Genomic DNA, 23312 nt, shown 5'->3' on the forward strand with positions numbered 1-23312 from the left:
AACCATTTGTTAACGAACATCGGGGCATGGCAGCGATGTAATAATTTGTTGCAAGTTGTCTCCTGATGGGGTTTTCTCGCACCTAATCTCGCAGTAAAATTTGAAAATCTCTCACGCGCACTCACACAAGTTCGAGGCGTTCGAGAGCGCATGCGCTCGACTGGTGGCGAAGAGAACCAATCATAGCAACCGTTGGGCGTGGTTTGCCGAATTTTCCACCATGGCTAACCTGTTGGGAACGCTACGGAAAGTGGAACACGAGATTGTGATTGCTGTGCAATTGTCGGTTGTAAGAAAGGGAAAAATACTGTAGGAATTCAAAGAAAGTTTATTGTCAGCAGAAATTTAAAAACGATGAACAGAGCAGATTGTTTTGTGGATTTAGTTGTGTACCATTTATGTTTTGTTCGCTACAGCTGTCTTTTTATGCTCAGCCATGATCGGAATGATGATGATGTTTTTTGTCGTCAAGTCCGTAGAAAAAAAGACTTGTAGGAATTGAAAGAGGGGGTGGTGCAATTGAAATTGAGTGACAGACTAACGTACAGCTTGTAATCGTAATCGCTTGGTAATTATGAGGATAAATGCAAACAATTGGTAGTAGATTTATTCAAAAAAGCACAGTACCTACCAGAAAGTTTAACAACACAAACACAAGGTGAGTGATGAAATGTTAAAATGGTGAAGTCAAGTTTTGAGAACGTATTAAAGAGGCGATATGAATTTTTATTATAAATTTCTTTTATTTTGTGTTACGTTATTACGTTATTATAACAATATGAGAACTAACTTCGACACATTTTTGGGTGCTGCTGATTCCAAAAATTCATTTAGTTTTTTTTGTATCAGCTCTTGTTTTCAAGATAACTTTTGGGAAGGTCAAAATTCACTTAATGAATTTGTGTAGAGTTCCTATAAGGAGAGTGACGACATTTTATCCCAAACAAAATAAATGTTTTTGGAAACAATGAAATTTACAGCTGGTAGCACATAAAGAGACTACATACAAAGAGGCGCCATCTGATCCCTTTCAAAATAATTGGCTTGCAACCCTGCTGTAGGGCTGCCTTTAAGACTGCTTGGTTCTGCTCGATTGGAATGAAACTGACAGAAAATCGAAAATTCCAATCGTGACATTTCGCCTCTTTGTTTACTATAGGCTCGTTAGTAGCACAGGTTCAGTTTAAGCCTTCAAGTGACTTTTGAGAAATGATGCTTTTGTTTACTTTTCGTTGTACTTTGATTGTCGGTTTAGTGGTTTTTTTAGTTTTAGAGAGAAAGCATAAGAATTTGTTCGAAACAATGAAGTGTTTTGCTTAATATTGCACAAATAAAACAAAACCGGGATTCAAGAACATTGGGTTCTTTCGATTTCCAGCGGATGAAGACCTGCAAGTTGCATGGAAAAAGTTCTGAGAATTCCCAGATCATTTCGAAATTACAGCTAGTTGTCGAGTGTGCAGCGTAAGTAAAAATCGTTGAAACATAAGGAGCTAACTAAATATTTGCGAAAAACAGTTTCACTTTCTGCAGGAGCATGTATATTTTGCTTCCGGCAAAGGAAAAATTATGCGGTGACGTACGGCAGTCCCAGCTGTACGATTGCGTTCCACAGATTGCCGACTTTACTCTCGAAGAAGATGACCTGAGTAAAATAGACTAGCAGCAGGACAAACTCTTTTCGGCAGTAGTTTGCAAAACATCCTATCAATATCCATCCTATCAGTTACCAATAAAATAATTGGCGATCATAAAAACATTGAAATTATAATGAATTCATTTACTGTAATCGAGCAAAGGGATAAAAACAGTTACACACATTTTGCTGTTTTGAAAACACAGTGAGCACAATACTCGCAATTTATTTTTCTTCTCAGGCTGAATTTGACAGGTCATTTGTTCGTTTGGAATGACACTGACAGCTCATCCGCTATTCCAATTTCGACATTGGTGTCACTCTTCTTATAGGCAATCTAAATTTGTGCACTTTTTTTGGCAGAACTGTGGGACATGGGTGACATTTTCTTTTAACTTTTTATTAATATGTTTTTAGCAAATTTACCTAAACTAAATGACTAAAACCACATTTAACAAATGTTAAAAATATTCTATAATTTAAAAAAATGAGATATCAGACAAAACATGTAGAAAAATTAAGAAAAAATCAGATTTTTTTTGGAAAAATCATTTTATGAAAAATGCTGTTATTTCTACAGAATTTATAAACTTTTAACCTGAATCAATCACAAACAATCGATGAACAATTTTTGGTAGAATTTTTTATGCCTTTTCTGGCCTATTTGCTACAAGACTGATGAAAAACATAAGTTAACAATCTCAAAAATGATTTTCCACTTTGATGAGCCATAACTTTCATATAACGGTTTTAAATTTGTTCAGTTGTGTTATTCAAGTTAAAATATTGTTTTTGACTGAATCAGTAGTTTTATAAGAATTAATAAAAAGGGTTAATAAAAAGGGCCGATATTGGTTAAAGTTGTTGCTACACGTTATTAGCATTCCAAGTATTCCTCAGTAATTCGTGTTTTTGTCGAATAGGTTTTCAATATGGATTATTCGATAAAATAAAGCTCTTCACATCTTTGGATGTTTACAAACAGCGAAATCACCAACAAACCATGTTTATAAAATGCAGGATGCTTCTCTTTGTCCAAATATGATTTATTTAACTCTTCCAGATGATCCTTCTCATGATCGCGGTTCAAATATTGTATTTTTGCCGTAAATTGTCGTCTTCACGCAATGAGTACATTTAACGGATTGCTTTTTAGACAACAATTATTTTTTTTAATTATTTTATTCATTTACATGATTTTCCGTCGCACGACATAATTTGATGAACATGAATACGACAATTTGGTAGAAACTATGTTTTTCTCATTCAATATTTATATTGAAAGGCTTATGTTTTCAGAACACAACATTTCAGAATGGAAGAACAAAAAGAAACTAATTTAAAAAAATCTAATATATATTTATGGATTGACTATAAAATTTGGTAAATATATTTGGAAATAAAAAAAACTGTACTGTTAAATTCGGTAAATTTATTGAAAATTAAAAACAAAGTATGAGGATGATAAGAAATGTTTTATTGTGTTGCTATGTTAATGATTACTTCGGTGGATTTTAGCGTCCTGAACTTAAAAGGTGTAATCAAGTAATTCCCCGTTACTACGGTGAAAAATTTTCAAGGCAAAAATCTCCCTGTGTGTGGCATGGTGCTGAAACTGCATTATATAGTTTTTGTTGTTTTTCATACAAAGCGTTTTTAACTTTTGTATTTTTGTTATTTTTGCTCATTATTTTTCCTGTTGAAATTTTTATATTTTTTTCAAATCTATTTTTTTGTAACTTTCTTCATTTTTGGCGTATTAGTTTTTCTTGTCAGCTTGTTATTTTTGGTCATTGAGGTAGTTTTTTTAATGTATGTGGTTCGTTTGAATTATTTGTTTAACTTATTATTGGGAATTTTCATTCTTTTTAGGACCACCCTACGGGAAGATCAATAAACCACCCTGGTAAAAACATAGCTAAACACATTAATAACCGCGAAACCAAAGTTTGGCATCCTGAATCCCAAATAGCACTCGATCAAATTCTACAAATTTATTATCTTTTTGTTATCGAAAGTGTTTTGTTTAATTTTGTAGAATAACGTTTCATTTTTAAATTTATAACATTTTTGTTATTGTTTAAAGTGCAACACACTCGCGGCAAGCGAAAAAACAAGATATCTCAGATTTCTCACAAAACATGGTTTGGATTAAGATTTGAACTAGGTAAGTCCTAGAAAGCCGAATTACGGTCCACAATATTTTTTTTAAATACATCAGATCTTTAAGTTTAAGTGATATTTAATGAAAAAAAAAATATCGTTGATTACGAGAAATACTCTTATTTTATCATAAAATCTTTGGTTTAAACTTCGCACACTTTTTCAGTAATGTATTGATCTATTATTTTTACCACAGAAGCAAAACTTTTGCAATGATATTTTTCACAAATTCACCTGGAAAAACCAAGTGGAATCTGGTTGCAACTTTTTCATGAGTAAGCTTGTCGAAGAATTTGACCTTTAAATTTCGGTTTTACATAAATTTCTATGTTCTCACTATTATTTATTTACTTGGTGTCTACTAGTCAGGCAACACTTTTTCCTGCCGGAATCGGATTTACTTCATACATAGTTAAGGTTTACTACATTCAGTTATCCACAATAACGATAGACTTTTTACCATAGTTGAGATCAAGGGTTCCAGTCCAATGCTTGGTGTGATCTTCTTAGCCATTTGGGCCAAAAAAAAACTTCAGAAAAAATCAACAGTTCATGAGTTTTCAAGTCGACAATGAAGAATTTCCGAGGCGATTGTGCAAAATTATTTTAACCATTTTTTTGCATTGTAAATATTTGAGATATTTGACAAACGTTAACTTAAAAATCTGAGAAAATAGGGAAGATAGTCCTTTTTCATAACCAACACAACGCTGCTAAAGTTTTGCATATCCGAGCTCTAGTAACGCAGCTATCACCGAAATTAGGTATCCGGATACTAAATGGTCATAGCTTTATATAAGGGAAAGTGTTCCTAAATACGCCTATCGGGTTAAATGCGCCTACGGCCGTTTGACGAAATGGCTGACAAGACAACATATCTAATCAATGCATTTTGAGGGTGACACGCTTTGAACATAAGGCAAGAAGAAATTTTATGAATTTACCACCTTGAAAAAATTTAATAATTTATACAAGGTTTTGATACCTTTTGATGTAATATTTTGACTTTAAAAAAATTATACGTGAAACAAAAACTTGGGTTGGTTTTGTTTCTTATTTGAATAAGAAACAAAAACAACCCAAGTTTTTGAACTTAAAGTTGAACTTATAAAGTAAAACAAATTTAAGCTTTTATGGAGGATTCATAATGATTAGAAAGTGGGATAAGAGAGTGTTTTTGTACGCCCCCATCATGTTTGCAAAATGCCTCTATCCTAAAATAACAGGTTAAATAGAATAACTATTATTTATTTATTTTCATAGTATTCCGTCTCACGACATAACTTGACGAACATAATTCCTAAAATTCACTCGGTCCATGGCAACCGTTCTCCAATTTGTCGGGCACCCCACGTTCGCCAGATCACGCTCCACTTGGTCTAACCACCTCGCTCGTTGCGCCCCCGCTCGTCTTGTTCCTACCGGATTCGTAGCGAACACCTGTTTTGCCGGACAGTCGTCCGGCATTCTCGCAACATGTCCCGCCCAGCGTATCCGGCCAGCTTTCACCACCTTCTGGATACTGGGTTCGCCGTAGAGTCGCGCGAGCTCGTGGTTCATCCTTCGCCTCCACACTCCGTTCTCCTGTACGCCGCCAAAGATGGTTCTTAACACTCGTCGCTCGAATACTCCGAGTGTGCGCAGGTCCTCCTCGAGCAATATCCAAGTCTCGTGCCCGTAGAGAACAACCGGTCTAATGAGCGTCATATACAGGTTACACTTCGTGCGAGGGCTAAGTCTTCTCGACCGCAGTTGCTTGTGGAGTCCTTAGTAGGCACGACTTCCGCTGATAATTCGCCTCCGGATCTCACGGCTGGTGTCATTTAGTGGTATGAATAAGGTTTAGCAATTGCTTCGGTAGCTTTTACTTTACTCGAAATCAAGCAAAGCAAAAGCCCAAAGCATTTGCTTAGTATGGTATGAATAAACGTTTGCTTAGCAGATGTGTACTAAAGTCTTAGAACATAGCTTTTGCTTCGAAAAAAAGAGCTATCCAACCAGCAGAATCTGAAATTTTCTAAAGTAAAATGAAAGAAGACAATCAAAAATTGAAAAGTACGGCTAAAATAGCCATGAAATCGACGGTGCGGGTGGTGGGTGTAAGAACGATCGGAAAAATTTAAGTCAATACATGCTCGTATGTTGATGTTTAAAGAAAATTGAATATTTTCAAACAAAAAATGGCCTAGCTTTTTAACATTTATCATAAGCTCTCCCACACGTTTTCGGATCGGGATAATCCGATATATAAAAAAATAGGCAATAGGCGCGCATCTTAACTTAGATGTTTTTTTTAATCTTTGAATTATAAAAAAAATCATATAAATTTGGGAGATCTGAATTATGTTTTAAATTATTACAACTTTCTTCCAACTTCAAGCCGATTGGGACTTCTTCCACTGTAGCCGGAGTTTTTTAATTTGAAATATTTACTAATTGATTTGTTTAGTTTCATCTTAGACGAATCATTTCATACAACGACAGGAATATGAAAAAAGTTGGGTTATCACTTCGACTGTTCTTTATCTATGTTGAAAATGCCTTTTTAAATTGTATTGAAGTGTAATATTGCCGATTTTATAAATTCATGACGTTGTTGAAGAATTTGTTTATTGGAAAAGTCTGCTACCAAGCATGCTTAGAAAATAAAGTAATTGCTAGGAGATTTCTCGAGCGATTGCTTCAGATTTGGGCTTTATTCATACCGAACTAGCTTGTTCTAAAAGTAAAAGCTCCTGACTGAGAAAACAGCTGTCAGAAAAAACTTTATTCATATCAACCGAAGCAATTGCTTTCTGCGACTGCTCGAATGCTCGATTTAGTTTAGCAAAAGCAATTGCTAGGGGTTTTTCATACCACCTATTGTCTGCGGTCACCAGTGAGCCGAGATAGACAAAGTCTTCGACTATCTCCAGCTCGTCGCCGTCGATCGTGACCTTGTTATTACTGGACAAGCGGGTTCGGTCGGTCTCGGATTACTTCGTCTTGGACGTATTAATCATCAACCCAATCCTACCTGCTTCGCGTTTCAGTTTCAGAAATAGAATAAATATATAATTTTCATCATTAAAACTTAGAATTTAAGGTCTAATTACCATCTTAAGATAGAATTGAAGATCTCATAACAGATTTTATGAAGTTTTTCTTATGAATGAACTTCCTCCAAAATATGGAAACCCTAACTTTTGTTTTATTCTATAAAATTATAAAAGACATAGATTTTTATAAAATTTCTTTATAGTCAAATGAAAGTTATCAATTTCTAGCATTTGCAATGAAATTATACGGGAATATTTCCAGAAAAACAGAAATTTTGCCTAAAACACAAATAGGCGCATTTAATCCGCTCGGTTTGAGGTTCGGCATTTTAGACAACAGTTATAATAAAATCGTTTTCTTGAAAACGGAATGCGATTTCAACATAAAAATTACTCCAATGTATAGAAAACAGATGCCTGCTCATGTGTATATATTGTTTGTACACATATTCGATGTAATATTTGATGAACTCAGTATTCTGCTTAATAGGCGCATATAGTCCGCTTCTCCCCTACAACGTTTTATACATTTTGAAGTTGAATAAAAATTAAAATTCGATTTTCCCAATTTTCTTTGGGTTCTTTTAGGTTATTTTTGAAGGTAAAAACTCGGAAATTTTGTGCGAAGTGCCGATGTGGTCTAGATGATAGGCTGGCGCGAGCCTGGGTTTGGCGTGCCAGGCGTACTGAGTTCGATTCCCAGTATCGGAAAGAAATCTTTTGGGTTCAAATCGCATAAGTTGCCGACAGTAAGATGTGTTTCCTCTTATAACTGACTATAAAGTAAAAATGTTCAATCAGTTGCCAGCTGGCCAGCTGACGGAATACCTGTAAGTAAACTAGCCAAACCTGATTGACTCGTTCTTCCAAAATATATACCTTACATCCAGGGGTGTTATACTCCTCAAAACAGCGCAATGTGTTCAAAAGCACAATGTGAGCTCAAGTTTTCTAAAACTGCGCGCACGGCGATAGAACATCTACTGCTAGCTCTCTTACTGCGCGCCGATAGTCGAAGTTTCTGAGAGGTTTCTCCCAATGATGAAAAACACAATGAGCTGATCCACTCTGCTCAATGTGCTGCTCAATGTGAGCTCTGGCTTTAGAAATTTGCCAAGCACTCTTCTTCGTTTTATTTTTCCTTCTCATCAAAAGAAAATAAAACCGATCATCGTTCGTCCAGTCCGGCACGAAGGCACACCGGCTGCTTGCAAGAAAGAAAATAACTCATAAACAAGCAACAGCAACAACACAAACGAAATTCGGTCGGGCTCGGCCTACCGGCTGCCGAGCAGCGATGCCACGAAAATCTGTACAATCAGTGTATTTAATTCTGTTAAATTGGGACACGTATGGACGAAGATCAGACTTATTTATGATACAGATTTTTTTGTGGCAACGATGTTCGGCAGCCGGCAGGCCGAGCCCGCCCAAATTCCAGCTGTGTTGTTGCTGTTGCTTGTTTTTTGGGAAAGAATTCGCTTTCGTTTGTTGAATTCATCGTTGTGGTGGTATAGTGGTACACATTGTGCAGCGCAATGTGCTGAGGGCTACCGCTGTGCAGCTCAGTGATTTGCTTCGATGTGGCACATTGATGAACAGCTAGCTCAGGCAGTGCTCGGTTTTGCTCTCTCAATGTGCTATGGAAAAAATGCACATTGAGCTCATTGTGTGAGCAAATGACACCCCTGCTTACATCAACACAGTACAGTACATACCATTTCATGCGAAGCCATGGGATCCGGGTATGTGAGCACATATTTAGGCATAATCTGGGGTGAATCTTTGCACCCATGGTGGATAACCAACATACATAAAAAGTCGGAAATTTTGTGTGCAACCCTAAATAAAATCTGATTGAAATGAAATTTTGCACAGTCTGATCGAACTGAATACCATTGTTGTTTTTTCGAAATATTTAAACATCTACATTCTATTGGATGCAGTTGTTATACCTCTCGCATACGATTTTATGTGAGATGTAAATTTTTTCGTTAAAAAATTTTCACGTGCCACGTTCTTTAATATATCGGAGACACACAATTCTGTGAATATGCTCAGGAAAACGTCATTTAAAAAAAATGAACTCCGGTATAGAAGTAAACTATTTCTTTGGAATGGGACTCTTTCAAAATTTGGAAAATTTCATAGAATCAACCACTCTAATTTTTATTTTTCCTATCAATAGTTTTTATTATTCAAAAGAATTTTAAAAATTTAGAAATATGTTAAATATGTATACACTTTTTCGGAAAACCGTCCAGAAGTTGGCAGTTCTAAAACTTAACGTCGTTCTCTTCGGAAATAATCTTCTAAATATTGTGACATAATGACATTGCGGGTGGGATAAACATTAGAAGCTACAAACATTAGGTGGTATGAAAAAACCCTAGCAATTGCTTTTGCTAAACTAAATCGAGCATTCGAGCAGTCGCAGAAAGCAATTGCTTCGGTTGATATGAATAAAGTTTTTTCTGACAGCTGTTTTCTCAGTCAGGAGCTTTTACTTTTAGTACAAGCTAGTTTGGTATGAATAAAGCCCAAATCTGAAGCAATCGCTCGAGAAATCTCCTAGCAATTACTTTATTTTCTAAGCATGCTTGGTAGCAGACTTTTCCAATAAACAAATTCTTCAACAACGTCTTGAATTTATAAAATGAGCAATATTACACTTCAATACAATTTAAAAAGGCATTTTCAACATAGATAAAGAACAGTCGAAGTGATAACCCAACTTTTTTCATATTCCTGTCGTTGTATGAAATGATTCGTCTAAGATGAAACAACACAAATCAATAAGTAAATATTTCAAATTAAAAAAATCCGGCTACAGTGGAAGAAGTCCCAATTGGCTTGAAGTTGGAAGAAAGTTGTAATAATTTAAAACATAATTCCGATCTCCCAAATTTATATGATTTTTTTATAATTCAAAGATTAAAAAAAAAACATCTAACTTAAGATGCGCGCCTATTGCCTTTTTTTATATATTGGATTATCCCAATCCGAAAACGTGTGGGAGAGCTTATGATAAATGTTAAAAAGCTAGGCCATTTTTTGTTTGTCAATATTCAATTTTCTTTAAACATCAACATACGAGCATGTATTGACTTAAATTTTTCCGTTCGTTCTTACACCCACCACCCGCACCGTCGATTTCATGGCTATTTTAGTCGTACTTTTCAATTTTTTGATCGTCTTCTTTCATTTTACTTTAGAAAATTTCAGATTCTGCTAGTTGGATAGCTCTTTTTTTCGAAGCAAAAGCTATGTTCTAAGACTTTAGTACACATCTGCTAAGCAAATGTTTATTCATACCAAACTAAGCAAATGCTTTGGGCTTTTGCTTTGCTTGATTTCGAGCAAAGTAAAAGCTACCGAAGCAATTGCTAAACCTTATTCATACCACTAATTGTCTCCACCCACACACCGTTGACAAATTAATAAACTTATCCAGTCAGCTTAATAAACACGAAAACTTATTATCTTCAATTAAGAAGCACGCTGTGTGCCACCACCCCTTGGCCTGAGGTTAAACAACATAAGAAATAAAAATGATATCTTGCTCATAATAAGTAAACACCAAGCACAAGAGAAAAAAAAACAGACAAAGCTAACCTCATTTATGAAGCAGTCAAGTCAAGTCGATTAACGAAACGCTCCAGGAAAAGTGGAAGGAAAAACAAACAGTTTTCCCGTAATGAGCGATGCGAACAAAAGAAGGAGGAGTCAGAGAGCGACATTATCATACTTAATACAACTAACACATACGAGAGACGTTATTTTGTGCTGCTGACACAGACAGTACGTCTATCAGCTTAGCTTTGTCACCACCGCCGCCTGCTGCCGCGTTTTACCACTTCCTTCCCTCGTTCGTTTGGCTTTTCTTCTGGCTGGCTGTTGTTGGCACAAGAGTGGTTGGTGGCCGGATTTAGTTGAAAAGTTTCTCCCGGTCGATGAAGTCACGTTCTTGTGGCGTAGCGTGGTGTCCCTTTTGTATGAGTGTCGTGCGTTTGATATCACTTGTCGAGAAAAGGAATAACGATCACGAGGTTTACTTATCGTCATGGATAAGGCAACGACGGAGTTGCTTCAGCCGGAGGATCGAAATTTGGCGCGACTTGCCCGGATACCGAGTTCGTCATTTTCGATCGAGAGTCTTATCGCGACGGAAAAGCGCCAACGTAGCATGTCCCCGATCGTTCCGGATAGAGTTCGGATGCCGCCGGATTCTTCCGCCGCCAGCCATCAACAATATCTGATAAATAGTTACAATGCGGCCATGCTGTCCTTTACCAATTTTCCAATCTACAATCCCTGGGTGGGTTATCTGTCCCAAACGGCTAACGAAAAGCTCTCACAGCTGTTCTCCGCCGGAATAAACCCCAGTGATAAACGTGCCCCGAAACTTGTTGACCACTCGCAACAACATCCCCAAAGTGTGCCCTCAAGTGATCAAAATCAAGCTCAACAGGTCCACGACAGGACCAGTAGTAGTGATCCGAGAAGTGATAATAAACCACCGAATGACCCAACCAAAGTGTACCCTAACTTTCCTTTCCCGGTAGGATCGTCCAATCCACCCGGGCTTCAGGACATAGCCGTTCAATATTTTTCAAACGCAAGCAGAAGGCCTCCCTTTTACCCGGGAAATCCTTCCGAAATGGCGGATACTCCTAACGGGAGTGCTCCTAGTGATAGTGTGGTGCATTCAAATCCAGGTTCCAATGGCAGTAGAATCTACCTGCGGAACTTTCACAGTGACTTAGCGGCAAACAACAGTCGAACCACGATCCCGGATGCCATTCAGGATACGGATTCGAGGCATTCATCTCTTTTAAACATTGATGATCATGATGGTGGTAATGCCGATGAGGAGGACGATGATAGTGATTTGCGGAATTTTCGGTTGCATCATCCGGCTGCTGTCGGTGTCGGCAGTGCAGATCCTGGAATGGAGAGCTACGACGATGGGTCCTACAGTGACGATATCAGTTTGTCGATGTCGCCGAATGGATGTGGTAAAGGGGGTAGGAATCCTTTTTTGAATTCCCATGAATTGTTAAAATCTGCTAGGTTGTCAAAATTTGAGTTTTCAGAAAAAGATTTACAGGATAACTTTGAGTTATCCTTCATTTATTGGATTCTTTAAGCCAAACAGATACCTGTATTTTATTCGAAACGCATGCAGCAGCTTGAAAAGATATAAACATTTTCTTTGGACTTTGGGGGAGAATGAGAGATCTCTAGGATAATTGAATTCTTTAGCCAAATATAGCAAATAAATGTTTATTTTACCTTTACAAAATTGAAGACAACATGAAATTTTGTGTCTGAGTTTGAAAACTGTAATTGCCAAAATTAAAAAAAAAAAACGAAGTTAAGCAGGCGTTGGATTGAGAGAACGTGGAAAAATTTTCATCTCGTGTGAAAATTATAGGTTGTTATTTCCATTTTCGATATGAAATTAAAATTTAAGTGATATGTTAAGAATGCGCAGTCTTGTTGTTGGATGTCCTAGACCAGGAACCTGTTAGCTCCAATGCGGGCGATTTCCCGGAAGAATCTGCAATTTCTTTTATTTTCAATTCATTTTTAGAAGTTAATAATTCATAAGTTGCAACCACAAAAACGACCCAACATAATCGGAAAACATTTTTATAAAACATTAGCTGGCAACTTCTACGTCATTTGATCTGTTATCATTATAATCAAAATAGTTAAATGTGATTAAAAATAGTTTTGGTACCAGATTTTTGAAAAATTACAATGTGAAGCGTAAACCATAGAAAAAAATGTTTCAATTGCATCCATATTTATGACTTTGCAATAACTTGTATCTCATTCTTTAAGAATTTTGGTTACTATTTTAACACTTTAGATGATAGAATGATCTTACAAATATTTTACATCTTTTGAGTTTCAAAAGGAAAAAAAAAGGTTTTGATATAACATTTTAGTTTTTTTTTTAACATCATAACACTAGTCAAAAGTGTATCTCGATCGAATCCTTTCCCCCATTCCACCAACCAATTTATTTACTAGGATGCAGAGGTACCCTTGGTCCAAAAGTACAACATTATTCTTCAATCCCTTTCTCTCTTTTCAAATCTATTATTCGAATTCTAGGACGTGGTCGGCGCCGTTATTGATGTTCAAAGAGTGTAAGCGTTGCTAGTCAGTCGAAGGATTTCGCAGTGATCTTGATGTAGATTGAATTAAATAATGTTGCAGTGTTGTCCGTGCGGGTAAAGGGTTTCTCCTTGGTGAAGCAGTTCACTAAGCCATCCTAAGCAGGCGAACGACCTCTGAAAAACGGGTCGTTCTATAGATGACAACGAGATAGAACGAGTTCTACCTCGCCAATAGTTGCTACTCCGTGATTGATCGACGCCATCAATTTTGTACAAGAGCCAAAAGAATGCAGCTTGGGATTAGCAACTCATTCTCAATGCACAAATCTCATTTTCTCCCTTAAAAAAGATCAATAACGGCGCCGGCCTCGTCCCAGTAGTCAAAGAGGGATAAAGTAAGAATTGTTAGTAAGATACTCTTTAGGATCAACCATGAATCTGTTATTCCAGTTTTCTTCAAAAGCTTGCTTTGAAAAACTCTGAAACAATGATAAGTCAGTATCACCAGCTATAAAAACCGTCTATACGTCTGCGAATCTATATTCAAGTATCTCAGGAAGAGTTGTTTTAGTAAGGGAGAGGTTTGGATCAGGAGCCATTTTTGGAAAATGGTGCGGTCTTTGGTTGACCTACACCTCCTATGCTCCTGGACATTTCTAAGGATACTCCTAAAACTATCTACGAGGTGTTTTAATTAGAAAATTTGAAAAGAATTATGAACTCTCAAATAAACAATTTTCGTTTTATCATATATTATATCATATAAACAGGAAAACAGTATTTTCGTGTTAATGTTAAAAAAAATGAAAAAGTAATTGTATGCTTTAGGACCGAAACATAATCTGCATTACAACAAAGATGAATGTGAGGATTAGTTCAGCGGATACTTTTGACTTCTGTAATATCGATAATTTCTCCTACGCTTCTGTGATTTCTGGTAAAGGTTCAGAGTTCAAGTGATTGATGCAGAAGAAATACTTCTATATATTCTTTTATCTTTCGAATGCTCAGCTCAACCTTAGAAGGAAATTTATGGGTGAAACTAACTGACCCGGTGTGCTTTGCTACACCTTCAGAAAATAAATGATTTTTTTTAAATTATTTAAATTTATTTTTTTGCAGGCAATTGCTAAAAAATGAGATCTACAACTGTTTCGATTTTCATTTCAAAGATGATTTAACCTTACTTGATGAAACTCTCTAAATTTGATATTCAAGGTCGGCAATTTTTATTCTGTTTTTAAATAAGGGAGATCAAAAAGCTTTAACATCAAACTAAATGAGTTGTTAAACTGAACAAAATTTCAAAGTTTCGAGAATTGGATATGTTTTTGCAACAAACATAAAATTCCAAACCTGTCATGTTCTTGTTTGACGATGATTTAAAATCAAACACTTGAACTTACCCAGTGTTCGGCACAAAAGCGCTAATCCGCTATTCGCTAGTTAGTCTGCTAACTTTTTGTTAGCGGTTTAATTTTGCCGCTAAGTTTAGATTGATTTAGCGAATTGAAAAGTTCCGCTAATTGAAGATCGCTAACTCCCATATATTTGTATAAATCTCTGGAATTTTTATTGATAGAATAAACTTTTTTTCATTAATCAAGTCAAATTGAGAGAAAAGTTGTATTGAGTGTCATTTTCCTTTCTTTAAGCACTTTTTTTTAGCTACTTTTACAGAAGAAGATAACAATAAAAGGTGTTAAACAATATAAAACTATTTTGAACATCTCTTCATCAGCATTTGTTTTCAAGTGGTTGAGCTATTTACTTTTCACATTACAGTTTTTCAGAGATTTTACAGATCAGTTCATATAAAAATAAGATAAAATCACTATTGTAGCCTTCGTTTTAAGTTCAAATAGAGATTGTATACATGTTCACGTTTGACAATGCTCCTGCAAATTTGAAAAAGGGGAAAACAGGTTAAAGATTTTAAATGAGGATTATGTAAAATAATGCCAAAACATAAAAAATGAATTGCACAAAAGATTATTTGCAACAAAATTGCATACTATCTACTTTGCACAAAACCGACAAATCATAACTTTGTATGAGTTAGCGATTTAATTAGCGGCGCTAATTTTTCAGTTAGCGATGCCGAACACTGAACTTACCCAAGAATAGGATAGCACATGAATTTTTCCCCTTTCTCCACTTGTAATTTCTTTAGAGAAGTGTTCATTCACCAATTTTTCCCAATGATCCATTTGGACTAGGAGCTTGTGGTATAATGACATTTGATCGTAAGTTGTCGCAAACCCGATGCAATCGACCATGTGCTCGCTCGGCTGAAATTCCGAGTCGATAGGTGGATGGGAGAAACAAGAGAAATCAATAGTGGGAAAGATCACATGCGGGATCACATGGTGTTTCGAAAGAAGGCGCAGCAGTTGATCAGCGGAGCTTGATTTGTACGCTCGTGTCGGTCGATTTCATCACGTTCACCGCCTTTGTACTGAAGCGGAGATTGCGGGTTCAACTCCTGCCGGTGAACCGTTGTATCTTTCACTAATCGCTAATCACTAATCGGACTTCCATAGCCAGAACTCAAGTCTGAGTCCCAAAGAACAATAAAAATGTTATTATTATTCTTTTCTTGGTTCATGTTTTTAATCGTTTTAATATAAAAACATTAAAATGATCAAAAACATAAATTGGTTGGGCCTAACATGGAGCAGAGAACGCAGAGACATCTGAAACACAGGAGCAGGAAGAAACGTGGACATCAGTACCATACGTTTCGAAGGGGCAGTATAGTGAAAAATGCTCTTTGATGAGGAAACCACACGTAATGTAAAGTAATATCACTTTTCAGTAGGACCATTCATCAGGGATCGGAAATGATTTATTATGTACAAATCAATCACAAAACCTTAGAAAAGTGGCAGAAGCTAATGTTATAAATAAAAAGATTTTATAATCTTTAGATTTATTATGATTCATCAACTGTTCTGGATTTCTATGTACCATCATTTCTGGTCATCGATCAAGGATAAAGCACTTTTACTCGCTCTTGAAAATAAAAAGATAATCGGAAAATATTAAAAGAACATAAAACCCTTCGAGGTCTTTTTCAAAAATGTTATCCTTATAATTCTAAGCTTTCATTCTGTTAAGTTGTGTCGAAATTCTGGAAATTGATGAGCCAGAAAAAATCTAGAGATTTCAGAGTGGAAACAGAAGTAAAATAAACAATATTTTTGAAGTATGGGGTTAAAGTATGGGGTACCGCAGAGTTAAAGAGAAACACGTCTTGGAAAATTGAAGTTATAATTGCGAATGATTGAAAAACTTATGATCTAATTATATTGGAGTATCTCAATTGCTGTGATTAGTTTCACCTAAGATCGGCCTACTCCAACACTCCTCCTCGATCGGTTGATTCTAATCCAGCGTCGATCGCCAACTTCTTGAGTCTCGTAGCCGAAAGGGGTTTCGTCAGTAGATCGGCTACCATGTCTTCAGTCGGGCAATAGACGACGTCGATCTCCTTCTTTTGCTTGAGGTCTCGAACGAAATGGTATTTTGTGGCGATGTGCTTCGTCCGATTGCTGAACTTTTCGGTATCCAGCATATTGAGACAACTCTGGTTGTCCTCGTTGATTGTAACGTCTCCATTCTCATCCATGTCGGCCAACAAGCGAGTCAGCCAGATCGCTTCCTGTGAGGCCTCGGATAACGCGATGAATTCGGTCTCCGCTGTGGATAAGGAAACGCACGTTTGCTTCCTGCAGCTTATGGTACCTCCGCAAAACTTGAAAACTTGGCTACTGTTCGATTTCCGGTCTTCAATGTTCTCCGCCCAATCCGAGTCAGCATATCCTATCAGCCCAGACCTATCTCCAGCTCTGCTTAATCGAAGACGATAGTGGCTGGTTCCCTTCAGGTAGCGGATTACCCTTTTGACCTCGTTCCAATCTCCTTGCGTGGGGCAGCTGGTATGGCGACTCAGAATGGACACCGATGCTGATATGTCCGGTCGGGTGTTGACTGAAAGGTAGAAAAGTTGACCAATTACCTTCTGGAACGCTTGATTATCGGACAACGGCGCCTCCTTCCTTTCCTGCTTGATATAACCCGGATCCAACGGAATTTTGGAGTCCTTGGCATCCGCCATACCAGTCTCTCGAATGATTTGATCGATGTACTGCTGCTGGTTCACGAAGAAATCGCCTTTCTCGTCTCGCTGAACCTCAATTCCGAGATAGTAGTGGATGTCTCCGAGCTCACTCAGTTCGAATTGCTTCTTCAAAGCAGCAATCAAAGTTTCGCAAAGCTCAATTTTCTCGCTAGCTACTACCAAGTCGTCAACGTAAACCAGCACGTAACAGGCTTTTCCGTCCGTAGAGGCTCTTCCTTAGTCGGCACACCTTGTGCTCTACTCCTTCTGCGATGAAACCGGGTGGTTGCCTCATGTATATCTCCTCCTCAAGATCGCCGTGGAGAAATGCGGTCTTGATATTGTACTGCTTAACCACCATTTTCCGCTTAGCAGCAACGGCCAACAACGTGCGGAAGGTAGTCTGGCACACCACCGGAGCGAACACTTCGTCGTAGTCGCATCCATACTTCTGTGTGAACCCTTGGGCTACTAGACGGGCTTTGTAGCAAATGATGGTTCCTCGTTCGTCCCGTTTCGTCTTGTACGTCCACTTGCAGCCAACGACCTTTCGATTTCTCGGGGGATCTACCAATTCCCGGGTTCCGTTTTTCATCAGCGCGTCGTACTCCTCCTGCATTGCAGCCGACCAACGATCGCCGTCATCACCGCCAAGGGCCTCTCGGGGGGTTTGGGGATCACCTGTTGAGCGTTTGGATTTCTTGGCTCGCTTGGAATTGCGACACGTTACCACCAGTCCCTGCTTGGACTCGGATGCCTGAGCGTTACCACCAGTTGGCTTTTGACGACCAGATTTGCTTGACTCGTGCGATGAAGCTGAAATATCACGAGCAGGTATACTACCTTTGAAACCAATCAAATAGTCAAGCAACTTGCCTGGAACTGCGCGCTCCCGTCCGCTGCGCCTCAACACCTGTGACACGGGTGGATTTGAAGTAGATTGCGGGGGGAGCGCAGTGGGAATAGTCACGTCTCGTGGAGGATGTAGTTGTCGGTCTTCTTCATCTGATTCGTCATCGGTCTTCCATCGATTTGGGACCCTCGGATTCCGAAACGTTTCGTGAAGTAGTCGGAACCATCATCTCAGGGGTAACTGGAACGTTTCGTGCAGGATGCTGGACAACCGGTTCCTCAAAGTCCAGCTGTATGTACACCGGTTGAGGATGTTGAACCCTGACGACACCCGATGCTGATTGCGACTTTGCTCTTCCTTCATCCAGAAACGTAACATTCCGGACCTTCGTCAAAGAGCGTATCTTGACGTGTACACTCTATACGCCTTGGAGTTTTCCTCGTAGCCAACAATGATGCTCTTTTCAGCTTTGGCGTCCCATTTGCGTCGTTTTTGTTTCGGAACGTGAACCATCACCGTAGTTCCGAAAATTCTTTGATGCGATAAATCCGGCTTTCTTCCTGACCAGATTTCCTCAGGCGTGTTGGTGTGACCCTTGGTTGGTGACCGATTCAACAGGTAAACGGATGTGGACACCGCTTCTGCCCAGAAGCGCTTCGGAAGACCGGCTTCGAAGAGTAAACACCGGGCTCGTTCGACGATAGACCTATTGACTCGCTCCGCCAAGCCGTTTTGCTCCGGGGTATAATCTTTGGAAACCTCGATTTGTGTACTCCTTCCCATTATCCGTTCGAATGGTCTTGATCAGGCTTCCGAAAAGTACTGGCGAACGACAGTATTCTTGCGAATGTCGCACATGCACCTCGATGAAAGCTTCCCGAATATTTCTTCCCCGACAGTTTTAAAAGGAGCGGTCAGGCGATGTACAGCGATGGCTTGTTTTACCTCATGCGGGAGTTTGTTCGTGGGCATAAAAGTTTTTTAAGCTTCGTGACAGTTTTGGGAAAATCTTCGTGACAGTTTTCAATGCGTTGAATTTCGCATGACAGTACTACTCACTCCGTCCGACTGTAGCCGAGATTCGCTCGGGCTGAGTTGATTTCGAACGAACGTATTTTCCTTTTGCTTGAAGCTACTGCGGGTGGTGATCACCCCAAACACCCTCCCTACCCCTTTCCGCCTAACCTGCATCGGCACCACACATCGCGTTACGCCTCGGTCGTATGCTGCTGCTCGGTGTGAATATATGGCTCGTTCGATCTATTCGATCCGAGCAGCAGCGCATACGATCGGGCATGTGTACGGTATGGGCACTACAGTCACCCGTGACAGTCCTGCAAAAACTGTCACGCCATGCAGCCGACAGTTAGGATGAAATTATTTTCGAAACAGGAGGATGGGGATGGGGGATGAAAACCGAACTGTCGGTTGGGTTCGCTACAGCTTAAAGCACAACACTTTCGGCAACGCATGCTTTGAGCAGATTGTTCAGATACAGCCTGGGTTCTCGCACGTGTGCGATGTTGCCGAAGCATTACGATTCGTTACCGACGGTACAGCAGCGAACCGAGTGGTAAGGAAAACCGAGACAGTTTGTTTGGCAAGAAAAAAGCTGTCATAGCAAAGCTGTACTTTTCGGAAGCCTGGTCTTGATCTTGCAACCCTGTTATCTTTCGGCCATACTGTGGAAGGACTGGAACGTTTGTAGCACCTCGGACTCGGACTTCGTCGCCAAAAAACAGACGAAGATCTTCCTGGATTTATCGTCCACAAACGTGATGTAGTACCGATTTTTCCCGATCGAAGATTCCTCCATCGCCCCGCAAATGTCTGAATGGACCACCTCGAGCACCTCGTTCGCTCGTGAACCGTCTTTGCTGAAAGGTAAACGGGGTTGTTTTCCAAGGGGACAAATCTTACACGCATCACCATCATCATCTTGAAATTGAACTCCGTATACCAGGCTGTTTCGGAGTTGCTTCAGACTTCTTATGTGTAGGTGACCCATTCTGCTGTGCCAAATCGATTGAGTTCCACCGGACGAGCAAGCCAAAGATTGATGGGACTTCTGACCATCGAACTTGAATAATCCATTCACCTTCGTTCCGGTTGCGAAAACCTCTCCGTCGGAATTGACAACAGCGCACCCGCTATTTTCGAAGATTTGTTTCCGTTCTCGACAATTTGGCTAACGGACAGTAAGTTTGTCGAGAGACCCGGAGTAAATTGGACATTTCGAACGTTGATTTCACCTGGGTTGAGTCGTGGCTTCGGCTTCGCATCTCCGATGGACACAACAGCCATCGCTTCTTGATTGGCAGCAACCACGGTACCACTGCCTCGGCGCCGATTATCGAGCAGATTTTCGTCGTTGGTTAAATGGGATGTGGCCCCTGAGTCGAAGTACCACTCACCATTTCGAGCTTGATCCACCGTCGACAGTACCGTGCAAAATGCGTTGTCCTTTCTGACTCCTTTCCGGTTCCTCTTCGGGTAATTCCTGGCAATGTATCCGACCTTCGAACACGCATGGCATCTCGGACCCTTCTGCTCTTCGTTGTGAGACTTCGATTCATGATGACTTCTCAGATGGGTTTGAGAATTGTGCTGGACCTTCCGGTAGTTCTTGGTAACGAGTGCAGAACCTACCGCCGGATCCTCGCATTCATGAAGCAGCTTGGTTTTGATGAGATTGCCTTTGATCTCGATGCCGGAATTTGAAATCGCCATTACCATCGGGCGGTATTCGGAGGGAAGGCCAGCAAGCAGCAATGCTCCAACCCATTCGGCGCTGACGTCGAATCCGATGCCTCTCAGTTGGTGCGACGTTGACATGATTCGATTAACGTACTCAGCCATCGAACCACAGTTCTCAAGCTTCGTGTTGATCAGGTTCCTGAGCAAACCAACCTTGCGTTCCGTGCCGGAGTCTTCAAACGCTCTCTCCAGATTCGACCAGACCTCATGTGCAGTTTCGGCTTCCTGAACGTGCACATAATTAATCGGATCCAAAAGCAGGATTATCTTCGCCTTCGCCTTGCGATCTTTTCTAGGATCAATCGTTGGCCTCGCACCGGTAGCAGTTACGGTCGGCTTCACCACATCCCACAGCTCCTCCAATTCCAGGCATGTACACACGGCAAACTTCCAACTGGACCAGTTGTCGCGCCCTGTTAGCTTTTGGATTCCGGGTAGACTTGAGATTGAAGCGCTCGGACCATCACCGCCGCCAGAACTTCCAACTGCAGAAAACATCTTCGGTTCTTCAAATCTTCCTAACTGGGCCCATAACCTCTTGAAGTATGGGGTTAAAGTATAGGGTACCGCAGAGTTAAAGAGAAACACGTCTGGGAAGATTGAAGTTATAATTGCGAATGATTGAAAAACTTATGATCTAATTACATTGGAGTATCTCAATTGCTGTGATTAGTTTCACCTAAGATCGGCCTACTCCAACAAATATGAAACGAACTCACAAAATAAAAAAGGTAAACATCTAGCCTCTGTTAGTTGATGGTGATTTCTTCTCTCCAGTCTGCTCCCGAATATTTCACCTAAGCGGAACGAGCCTCAAAATATTCAAGAGACACTATAGCATCCTTGACGATCACACTCAACGATGGAAGATTCATCCGCGAAATAGCTTCACAGAGTTTAAAACCATTTTACCTCATTTTGGCGACGAAAGCACAGTGGCTATAATATTGACGATCTAAAACTTCTGGCCATCTTGAAACTCTTTTTATTCGATGTATTCTTAAAATCACTTTTCCCTTACTCTTATTTGAAAACACAAAACCTGAATTACTTAAGGGGGGGTAGGGTCTAACGGGTATAAAAAAACACCATTTTCACGATATTTTTCTAGAGCTATCGTTCAAGCAAATGTATTCAAATTGTTTGCATTATACAAAGCATTGTTAAAAGAACATTTAGTAATTTTTTCGTAGAAAAATATTGAAAAATGAGCCGGTGACGGAGCATTTTCGAGGATGCCTTTTAGAAAACAGGATTTGCGGTGGACACTGTATCTCAGCACAGAATCATCTGAAGTAAAAAAATCAGAGCAAAATATTTTTAATAGATGTTTTTCTGGACCCCAACGTTTTTATTTAGCTTAAAAATATTTTTATGAAATTTTTGTGGCTGTTTGAAGTAAAAATTACGATTTTTCACTTAAAAATCCGCCATTTTTCACCTCTAAAATCTCCCCAAAGTAAAAAAATCAAAAAAGAAAAACGTTGGGGTCTGGTGTTTTATATGTAGAAAATATGTTCCAAATTTGAAAAGAATCGGATAAGTAGTTTTCAAATGACAATGTCCACGGACTTTAAAAATGTGCTTTCGAGAAAAACGCGTTTGAAGTTTCTGCTCTTGCTTTCTTGCAGAATTAGATAGGAGGAGATAAAGGCCTATAACTTCTACAGTTTTGCTTCAATTGACTTGACAATTTGACACAACATTCTTGAAATGTTTTACAATAAGAAAATAAAAAAATAAAAAAATCGATTTTTTGAAAGTGTTAGACCCTACCCCCTGTAACCAGTGCGTTAGTTTACCGTTTAGTGTAGTGAGAATCATAGTTTAAATTGCGAAAAACACCATCAAGATTCAAGGAGGTGCTTTGGGGAGGAACGGAGAACGACCACTCCAAGATACCGAACGCGTAGAGGCGGCGTGATCAGGTCAACAGAGCGCTAGTCGACACCAGGTGGAGCTGAAGGACGCGTTATGGTAACGATAACGCTAACGCATCGAAGCGTAACAGGACATGATGGGAGGAATTACTGGACGGACCTCAAATGTCTATGACCGGAGTACGGGGTCAATAGCCTTGCTAAGAAATAGGCTCATTTGGATCCGTAAGCTCGAGACGTCGACTTCACCATACCACACAACCGCACAAAGCCAGTAGGCAACCCAGCAGGTTATCTGGGACACACCTTTTAACCAGGTAACCGCCATTTTGAACCCCGTACCCGGCGTCCGACTAATCCATTTCCGTATCCCATCATGTGCCTTAGGACCCCGTAATTTTTGGCTGAACAACAACATCAGCTCCACCGGTCGATTCACCGAAGGTTTACCCTTGAGGTCGCCATCCAGGGAACCGCCAATCCGCTCCACCCAAACTGTGCGTGTCGTGAACTACCAGCCGATACCCAGCGTGCTTCGTCCGTCGTCGCTACAACCCACCAAGAGATCCTTGGATCCCTGTCACCAACCGCCGGCAAGACGCGAGAAGGTAATCGAGCCGACGCCAACCCACCACACCGCCACGGCACCATTGCCACCACCGCAACACGAGGTAGGCCAGTTTGATCTTTGGGGAAATCCTCATACCGGGAGGGAAGTGAATCACCACAAA

At 39.6% G+C, this 23312-nt stretch overlaps 1 protein-coding gene across 1 annotated transcript in view; it reads left to right on the plus strand.

Moving 5' to 3' along the window:
• Positions 1-10789: 10789 nt before the first annotated feature.
• Positions 10790-23312, plus strand: part of LOC129755677 (homeobox protein unplugged-like) — a 53852-nt gene continuing 41329 nt past the window's right edge. The window contains exon 1 of the mRNA XM_055752294.1: positions 10790-11864. Coding sequence (XP_055608269.1) covers positions 10901-11864 — 964 coding nt within the window. The 5' untranslated portion in view covers positions 10790-10900. The remainder of the gene's footprint in view (positions 11865-23312) is intronic.

This window comes from Uranotaenia lowii, chromosome 3 (assembly GCF_029784155.1).
Source record: "Uranotaenia lowii strain MFRU-FL chromosome 3, ASM2978415v1, whole genome shotgun sequence".
Classification (NCBI taxonomy): Eukaryota; Metazoa; Arthropoda; class Insecta; order Diptera; family Culicidae; genus Uranotaenia; species Uranotaenia lowii.